Here is a 9,968-nt window from a genome sequence, read left to right on the forward strand (position 1 = left end):
ATTATCTTCTGTGTCTGTATTTATTGGTTTCCCTTTTCTTTGTTGAAGAGGGTCTGTGCAATCCTTCTGCCTAGTCCGCCATCTTGCCCCGCCTCCAAAATTCCATATGCTTTTGCAGTGATGTCTATAATTTTTCTAATTTTTCATTCATGAAATCAACACTACTTAATAAATAGATATCCGTCTACTCATAGTGTAGAATAACATGAGTCACCTGAATCGGTTGTAAAAGTAACAGTGCTCGTATATAGAAACTATAAATTACTAAATCATTGTTGTGGAAGTCTAATAGTATATCACCTAGCTATCATTTACAATGAGCTGAAATAATTATGGCTTCACATAATTTTAGGAAAAAGTAGGTATAAAAATAGGAATTTAAAAAAGCAACTTAAATGTACTCACTAGTTAAACTTTCCTCCCCCTTTTACTGAAAACTCTAAAAAAAAAAAAAAAAATGGCTAAAAATAGAGACAAAGCTTCTTAATGTTGTTGTTATATGCGAGACCTGACTCAGCAACCCCTCCTTGGGTTTCTGAGGCCGTGTCACTATGGAAGTAGATTGCCCAACGTTCCTTCTGAGGAGTGGCTGGTGGGTTTGAATCGCCAGCCTTCTGGTTAGCAGCTAAATGCCTTAGGCAGTACACTACCAGAACTCTAGAAGTAAGAAGGCATTAATGAAAGAGACAGTGCAAAATGTTAGTGGTGTGGGGCTATTGATTAACATTTAGATCAGAAGGTGAATTTTTTTTCAGAGACTCAGTCACCCATTTTCCATTTGAATTGTTGTGACCTGTTTCTCCCTTGAAGCCTTTCAATGTGTGCTTCTTTTCCTGGGACTGTAGATACTTTTTAAAAATGGGGATTTAAAGAAACTAGACAGTACTACTGTCTTCAGCAAGATATGACTGTTTCAGCTCTTACTTTATTTAGAGAAAATTGCTAACACTGGAGATGAGAAGTAGGGGGAGATAAATTCCTTAAGCAACAGGAGTGTTTGAGGATGCATATCTGGAGCACAGGTGGCAGGAAGCTAAGAAGCTACCTAACTTCTTAGGCCTTGATTTCTTCACCTGCAAAATTAAGGGGTTGAATTCAAAGGTCTCTTTGGATTCTAACAATCACTGATTATCTCATTTGGAATAGGAGGAAATAGTGAGGAATTTTTATGTAGCTTAATTTGGGCCTTTCTATACTTCTTGCTCATCAGCATTTAACGTGAAGAGCAGAAATTGAAAGGGAAACAGACCCAACTGCTAGATCTCCCCTTTTCACCTCACCTTGCCCTTTAGGATCAAGATAATATGAATTCTCTCCTTACTGACCTGGTGTGAGGAGGTGGGCAGAGACGGGAAATCATGGGGTGAAGTTTCCAATTCTGCTTATTGACTTCTACCATGTGTCCCATGTTCAGCAATGAATGTAATTACAGTCAGTCTTATGCGATGGACTAAACCTTTGATACTCCTAAATGTAGAGCACAGTCTTCCCTTTGACACCCTTGTTCTGATTAAGAGGCTATGGACAGTAAAGGTAAAATACTGTCTTGGAGTCTACTATGATCAGGTACCTGAAGGATGATGATAATTCATGTAGGTAGTTGGCCCCTTGAGTATTCTACATGTAACTTGAAAAATATTTAAATGTCTTTTTATTCTGCCTTGCCTGTGATTCAAAATCCAGAGTCTAAGGAAATAAAAAAGTTTCCTCAAATTTCTGTCACTTCTTTTTCTCAACTCAGAAGTGTCTTTTGAATCAATACTAATTATTCAAGGGTTAGTCATTTGTTATTATCTTAGCACTTGCCTCTACCAGCTTTCTCTGCCTCCTGCTGTTTGTATAATGGCTTCTGAAACGACTTTGCTATCCAGGTAGTTGAGGCTAATTTTAGATAAAATGAAAATGTATGATTTATCTGTGAGTTGGATTGATCTTGCTGATTTCATCCCAATTTAGCAATTATAAGGAACTTTGGTGGAGTAGTGCCTAAGGCATTTGACTGCTTACCAGTAGGTTGGTGGTTCAAACCCACCAGCTGTTCTGCAGAAGGAAGATGGGGCAATCTACCTCTGTAAAGATTTAAAGCCTAGGAAACCCAATGGGAGTCGCTGTTAGTAGGAATCAACTTGATGGCAGTGAGTTTGTTTTGTTTTGTGTTTTTCTTTTGGTTTAACAATTATTGTTATTTCTGTTGCTGATGGTGTTAAGGCAGTGTGATAGAAATTTCAAGCTCATTCAGTAATCATTTCACCTTGTGCTTCCTATTTGTAAAGTACTCTGGTGGCGTAGTGGTTAAGGCATTTGACTGCTAACCAAGCAGGTCAACATTTCAGACCCACCAACTGCAGAAAGAAGATGAGGCAGTCTACTTCCATGAAGATTTATATCCTCAAAAACCTAATGGGGGTCACTATGAGTCAGAACCAACTTGAAGGCATTATTGAGTTAGTTATTGAGTTTTGAGTCTGTGCGTAGCAATGATTGTGAAGATGGCACAGGACCAGCTGCCTGGTCTGGTTGTACAGAGGGTCGCTACGATGAATCAGAACTGACTCAACAGCACCTAGCACCAACGGCATGAATTTGTGTGCTTTTACTCATTTAGCAGTGCTAATGGATGCACTTGGCGGCTTACTGGAAGGTCAGTAGTTCAAACCTACCAGCTGCTCCTTGGGAGAAAATTGTGACAATTGGCTTCCATAAAGATTGCAGTCTAGGAAACACTGTAGAGCAGTCTAGTTTAGTCTGTCCTGTAGAGTCACTTGAATCTAAATCAACTCAATGGCAATGGCATGTTTTTTTTTTGTTGTTGTTGTTAAATGGATGCCAAATACCAGAGAATCTTGTCCAGATTATATTAAATTGCTGAGATCCAGAGAAGACTATTCACATACAATATAATCTGGAACCTGTGTAAGGTAGAAACTTGTTGGAGAAAGAAAACACAAATATTTTCCCTAAAATGAGCTAGAGAAAAGTGGTATGACTGTACCTTGTCGAAGGTAGAAAACTTGTGAATCCAGAAAAACAAGACAGTCCTGTCAAGCTCTGGCTCTCACAGGTTTTACTGTAGAACTGTGGTATAAAAATGTTCACATAGGGGAAAATGCTGGCAAAAGAGATTTATTTTTAAAAAATAAAATATCCTGAACCTTGAGATGGTTGACATAAAAGGCAGTGTAATAATCTATGCTTTTATTTATAATAGTTAGCAAGAATATTTTGGAGCATAGACTTCCTTTATTTTGAACTCTTTATATTTCTTTTTATCCCTTTCAGGCTAATTTGTGTTTTGTGGATATTGACAACCATTTTATTGAATTGCCTGAAGAATTTCCACAATTTCCCAATAAGGTGGATTTCATCCAGGAACTCTCTGAAGTTCTTCTTCAATTTGGGATTCCTCCTGAGGGTATCCTACACTGCAGTGAGAGTGCTACCAAACTGAAGAATCTGGTTCTGAAAGACTTGGTCAATGACAAGAAGAATGGCAATGTCTCCACTAACAACATCAGCATGTATGAGTTACTTAAGGGCAATGAAACCATAGCTCGCCTCCAGGCTCTAGCTAAGAGGACCGGTGTGACTGTAGAAAAAATGGACCTCCCTGCCTCAGTGGGTGAAAAAGAAAAAGATTTAAAACTACAGTGTGAAGAGACAGAACTGAGGGACTATAAACTCAATGTACAACTCCGAGAGGTCTTTGCTAATCGCTTCACACAGATGTTTGCAGATTATGAAGCTTTTGTGATTCAGACTGCCCAGGACATGGAATCCTGGCTTACCAATCGGGAACAGATGCAGAACTTTGACAAAGTAAAAAGAACTATAGTTTTCCTTCTTATTTGGATCTCAGTAGACTGTAGTACTGATTTTGTTAACTTTTCCCATTAAGAACTGTATTAGTATTTTACATTAGATAAAGTAATTTCACAAGAAAGCGAATCAGGTGGCTCGTTAAGCTGGTCCTAAATTGTATGTTAAATTGCCTATAATCTCATTTATTAATTTTCTATATTTCAGTAATTCTTGAATTATGGAAACATCTAAATTTCACAGGTTTTTAAAATCGGTTAGCACTATCTGACCTTGCAAGGATTTTGTTTACTATTACATTATGATCAGGCTAGTTAAATGAGGCCTGTTCCTTTTCTAATAAATCCTTTTTCTTATATCTTATTTTTATCCTATAATGAAGTCACAACTTGTCCCTGTAAAAGTGATAAGCAGTTTAGTTTCAGAAGCCAAATTTTGAACTTGTTCTAGAAAGTAAGGATAAAAGTAAACAAATTCAGTTTTAGGATTCTAAATCTAAGGATCTATACCTAAGTTTTAGGTAAAGAAGACAGAAAATGGCACCAGCTTTCAATTGTTCTGTTATAGTTTAAAAAGCTGAAGCTGCTTTTTATGGTTTACTATAGAATATTCTTCTTTCAGAAGCTAACAGACCTTGTTCTGCTAGGCTTTCTTGATATATCCTCGGATGTATTTTCCAACAAAAGCACTTATGGATGTGCATTAACTCTTTCAGATCACCAAGGTCTAGTGTAGTCCCCTGCTTCTCTGATTACCAGGGCAGGTTAGAATGAATATATGACTTTTTGCTAAGTGGTATCTTTGTGTCATAAAAGATCTGTATCAGGGGGTTTAAAATACCCCAAGAGCTTAATCTATAGTCTCCCAATCTGTAACATCTGACAAATAAGGATTAACTAAAAAATTATATAAAAGTGGATAGTCTCAGAGATTTACTGATTTCATCAGCTATTTTCTCTGGCAGAAGATAATATACTACCTTGAGCTATTGAGGTCTGATGAATGTTCTGTTTAAGAAAATTTCTAATAAATTAAAAAGCCTTCACTTCTCCAGATGTAGTCCTGCTCTTTCTTAGGTTCCTTTCTCATTGAACTTAATCATTTTTCCATTTTTTTCTATCCGTCTTGGAACTAATCTGTGTATATTTCTGATTTACCCTTCAAATTCAACTCAAATTCAAATTCCTACCTAAATTGAGAGCTGGTACTTTTTTCCTTCTTAATCTTTATGTGACTTCAAACTATAAGTGGAATTCTTTTTATATATTCCTTAGGGAAATGAAAGTTTCATATTGGATTCTGGAAGAATTGTAATCATCTCGTTTTTTACTAGGAAGATTTTCTAGGGCTGTCATATACTAGTCTTTCAAGCTATATCCTTGCTGACCTTAAATGATATGGGGGTCTGGGTACAAAAAGCCAAGCGTTCCACCCATTCTAAAAGGAGAGGCATTATTTTTTCTATAAAAAGTACAATTGATATTTTTCTGTAAAAGGTCTTTTGAAGAAGTGAACTCATTTCTTGAGACTATTGTGCCTTTCAATTTCTGTAAATAAATCTGAACTATGGAGGAAAGTAAAGTGAATAAAAGGGTTTCTGTAAGGAAGTTAAAAAGTCCTGCTGATTTTCAAAATGGAAAATAAATACGCTAGGAAGAAACTGATGAGTATTAAGGGAAATAGCCTTATGTCAGAATTTACCTTTCCTTCTTTCCCCTATGGTCGCTACCACACTGGATCTACTCAAAAGAATGAAAAGCAAAACCATCCCAACAACTGAAATAGTAGTTCACATCCAAATTTCAGCTAGGACCAAACTGAGATTAGAATTCCTGTACAAATATGGATCTGGATAATGATGGAAAGAAATGAATACCTTTGATTACAATTTACTGAACCATTCAGTAAACAAGTTGGTAACAGGAAGTGCAGCTTATTGTACATGTTTTTGAAAGGCTTTTCTTTAAAGGTAACTCTTTTTAGTTGTTAAGGCCTATAGGACAGTGTCAGCACAGATCTGGAAAGAGTTTAATCTTGAATTAACATGTATCCATCAGTTTCTAACAGACTGGGGCTTGGAAAAACATCCAGTTGAAAAAGAATACAAAAGATTTCACCTATAAGCACAAATTCCATGGCTGTTTGTTCAAGGTTATTGCTAATGTATATATCATTACTGTATCAGTTATTTATGTCACTTTCTATGGCTTGGAGGTACATTGCATAGGCTAGGAATAGACAGCAGAAGAAATTAACAGCTCACTGGGGAAAGATCAAAATTTAACGGTAAGTAAAGTGGATGATTGATGATCACATAGCAACTTACCTACCATCTCTCATTAATGATGCCCTCTTTTCTGCATAATAGTCATGAGGATCAGAATGTAAATTAGTTTTGAAAGGTAGAATCAGTACTGAAGACTTATGTGTCCTAAATGCTGTGAAGTTAGAAGAAAGAAAATGTGGATTTTTCAATGTCAGGGATCAGTTTTGTGTCATAAGATTAAAAGATGGGGGAAAAAAAAACCCACCTTAGCACTAGATAATTTTTGGATAGTCTCAAGGTATTGAGATGGTCTCCTTGCACTAATAATTTCCTAATTTCATTACAGGCTTCCTTTCTGTCTGACCAGCCTGAGCCTTACCTACCGTTTCTTTCACGCTTCATTGAAACACAGATGTTTGCCACCTTTATTGATAATAAAATTATGTCTCAATGGGAAGAGAAAGATCCTTTGCTTCGAGTCTTTGACTCTCGTATTGAGAAGATGAGACTGTATAATGTAAGGGCGCCTACCATGCGGACATCTATATATCAGAAATGCAGCATTTTAAAAGAAGCAGGTACATTTGCATGCTTTAAAAATTAAATTAAAATCCATAATCTTTGTATAAACTATCATCCTGTATATCACAAAATCAGTTTTCAGTGACAGACTTCATGGCTAATCCTAGCCCTGTATAAAGGGGTGCTTTTCTATAGTTTTGTTTCTTTCTGTGTCTATAGTTAATGTCCATCCCGCTCCTACTTGACTTTATTCTTAGTTTGAAAAAACAGTTGCTGTGGAGTAGTTCCAACTCATGACAATACTACATGTGTCAGACTAGGACTGTGGTCCATAGGTTTCGATGGTTGAATTTTGGAGTAAGTAAGTGGATCACCAAGCCTCTCTTCAAAGGTGCTACTGGGTGAACTCAAATACAACCTTTCCATTAAGAGCTGAGCATATTAACCACTGCACCACCCAGGCTGTAATTCCCACCATTACTTACAAGAAGAAAAATAGTAATAATTTGAATGGAGTGTAACTTGAATGCTGTCTAATTCTCTTTATTGCCTTAATGGGGGGGGGGGAGTTAATTTCTGTGTTGCTATTCATGTTGCCTTTTTACAGGTCACCTCTTTTCTCTTTATCCAAAAGAGGTATTAATTTTAAATAGTAAGCGTGAGATGCTGCCTAATTTATATAACTAAAACAGTGGCAGGCAAACAATATATTTTGCTTTAGTGGTGCCATTAATTATAATAGCTTCTTTTATTCAAATTAAACCCCTGGATTCTTCTGTTCAAATTAAAGATTCCTCCAATCCCGACTCCACAGCACATAACAACAACAACAACAACCCATCCTGACACAAATTTTTCCCTCTGTCTAAGAATCATGAGTCATGGTGTCTCGTCTGACGGTATAATTAAAAAAAAAAAAAAAAACTCACTGCCATTGAGTCAATTCTGACTCATAGCGACCTCTGTTGGGTTTCTGAGGTGGTAAATATTTATGGTAGTAGATTACCCCATCTTCCTTCCATGGAGCAGCTGTGGGGTTGAACCGCCAACCTTCTGGTTAACAGTGCCACCAGAGCTCCTTGACAGTATAATATAGGCCCTTAAATATATAATCATATTAATATTCAACATTTACTGTGTACTTACTGTGTGCCAGATACGACATCAAGTGTTTTACATGTGTTTTAATATTTAATCTTAACAGCAGTGGAGTATAGGCACACTTTAATTTTGTTTTACTTACTATCCCCATTCTACATTTGAATAAACTGAAAGATTAAGTAACCTGTCTATGGTTGAATAGAGTCATAATTTGAACCCAGATCTGATTCCACTTCCTGAGACCTTAACACCATGTGAGTTGATCATTCATTAAAAAACATGTTTCAATAAGAAACACGTAAAATTTACCAGTCCACAGAGTTTTATAAATTTGTGCCTGGTTCTTAACCTTTTCATTGCTGAATATGCTGATATCTATCACCTGAACACATCCTCCTCTTGTTTGCTTTCTGTTTAAATGTAGGAGCTATTTGAGAGCAATTTTTCTTTTAGAGAAACCAGAACTCCAAACTTACTGCCATCGAGTCAATTCCTATTCATAGCAACCTTATAGGACAGAGTAGAACTGCCCCAAGGCTGTAAATCTTTTTGGAAGCAGACGCCTCATCTTTTTCCCTAGGAGAGGTTGATGGGGTCGAACCACCAGCCTTTTGGTTAGCAGCTGAATGCTTTAACCACTGTGCCACCAGAGCTGCTTCTAGAGAAAAAGAGGGCCGCAAATGTGGCGCTTTCCTCTACCTGTTTCTTGGTTGCCATTCCCACTTTATTTAAGCAAGATCAAAGACACAGGGATGATGATGTTCCAGTCTAAGTGTGTTGAAGGAAAGAAGTATATAAATTATATATATATATACACACACACACTCACACACATACATACATACATACATAGAGAGCTCTGGTGGCGTAGTGCCTAAGGCATTTGACTGCTAACTGGAAGGCTGGTGGTTCAAACCCACCAGCCACTCCTCAGAAGGAAGGTTGGACAATCTCCTTCTGTAGTGATACCGCCTTGGAAACCCAAGGAGGGGTCACTATGAGTCAGATCCGACTCCATGGCTGTGTATTTGGTTTGGTGTGTGTGTGTGTCTCCTTAAAAATCTCTGGTAACTCTAAAGCTTGAGCTCGATCCTGTATTCGCACGTATAGGGATCTATCTTCGGAGCCCCATCAGGAAGTGGCAGTTACCTCTGTGTTTCTGGATATTTATGGAGTTGAATGAATAAAAGTGACTGTGCCTGTTCAGAGAATAGTATATGATTTGCAGTGCTTTAATAGCCATGTGAACAGTGTAATGCCCTGTTTAACAAATTTCACTTCTTTCTAGATAAAATTTATAAAATGGAGCTAAGCACTGGTTTCTTTACTTATGTGCTTCAGAATATCTTCCCAGTTAAAATGGATTTTCTTTCAGCCTCTGAGTTTGGTTCTCCCACCATCATCATGTAGGTTCAGCATATATGAAAATAACACTGGGCTAACATAGCAGCTTCCAGGGATCTTAATTTATCAAAGACTTTTTAAAAAAGGTAGAAGGAGGCAATGAGCTGTGACTGTGCCCAACTCTCATTAATGATGCAGTTATTAGGTAACTGCCTCCCGCATCCTCACCCCCATTAGCCTATAGAAATCAGACTTTTGTTAATGACATTGGATATTTAGTGTGCATTGTTTTTTTTTCCTTTTGTTGCTTTGTTTTTGTTTTGTTTTGCCTGTGACCAAAAAGAATTTGATTTACAGATGAAGTCTTTAGACAGAGGCTATCTGCTGTTGACATTGTGACACTAGAACCTTATGATTTCTATGCAGAAAGGCAAGTTGATAGTAATTCAGGTTCTTTTTTCTTACAAATAACAGCAAGTAGATATTGACACACAAAAAAAAATAGAAAAACCAAACCCACTGTCATGGATTCAATTCCGACTCGCAGGGTTTCCAAAGGCTATAAATCTTTACAGCAGCAGACTGCCATATATTTCTCCCACAGAGAGGCTGCAAGGTTCAAACTGCCAACCTTTTGGTTAGCAGCCAAGCACTTAACCATTACACCACCAGGACTCCTTCAGTATTGACGTAAACCCTTAAAATCTAGCAATAGGCTTCTCACTTCTCAATGCAGACATACGATAATTTCTGAATGTTCATTATTATACTGGTACTATACCTGAAAAGTAGTATTGCATTATGCTTCCTGTATTTTAAATGGGAGCTCTGGTGGCGTAGTACCTTATAAACCCTAGAGTAATTCATTGTGGGGAGTAATTCATTGTGAGTCATGTTTTTCTTTTTAAAAAAAAAAAAA

At 37.1% G+C, this 9,968-nt stretch overlaps 1 protein-coding gene across 1 annotated transcript in view; it reads left to right on the forward strand.

Annotated features, from left to right (window-relative positions):
• The window catches only part of DENND5B (DENN domain containing 5B), a 355,051-nt gene that overhangs the window by 210,185 nt on the left and 134,898 nt on the right, over positions 1-9,968 (forward strand). Inside the window, exons 6-7 of the mRNA XM_042781291.1 lie at positions 3,280-3,816; positions 6,429-6,660. Of these exons, the coding sequence (XP_042637225.1) occupies positions 3,280-3,816; positions 6,429-6,660 (769 nt within the window). The remainder of the gene's footprint in view (positions 1-3,279; positions 3,817-6,428; positions 6,661-9,968) is intronic.

Source organism: Orycteropus afer, unplaced genomic scaffold, assembly GCF_000298275.1.
Source record: "Orycteropus afer afer isolate SDZICR_OR568_19922 unplaced genomic scaffold, OryAfe1.0 scaffold00100, whole genome shotgun sequence".
NCBI classification, from domain to species: domain Eukaryota; kingdom Metazoa; phylum Chordata; class Mammalia; order Tubulidentata; family Orycteropodidae; genus Orycteropus; species Orycteropus afer.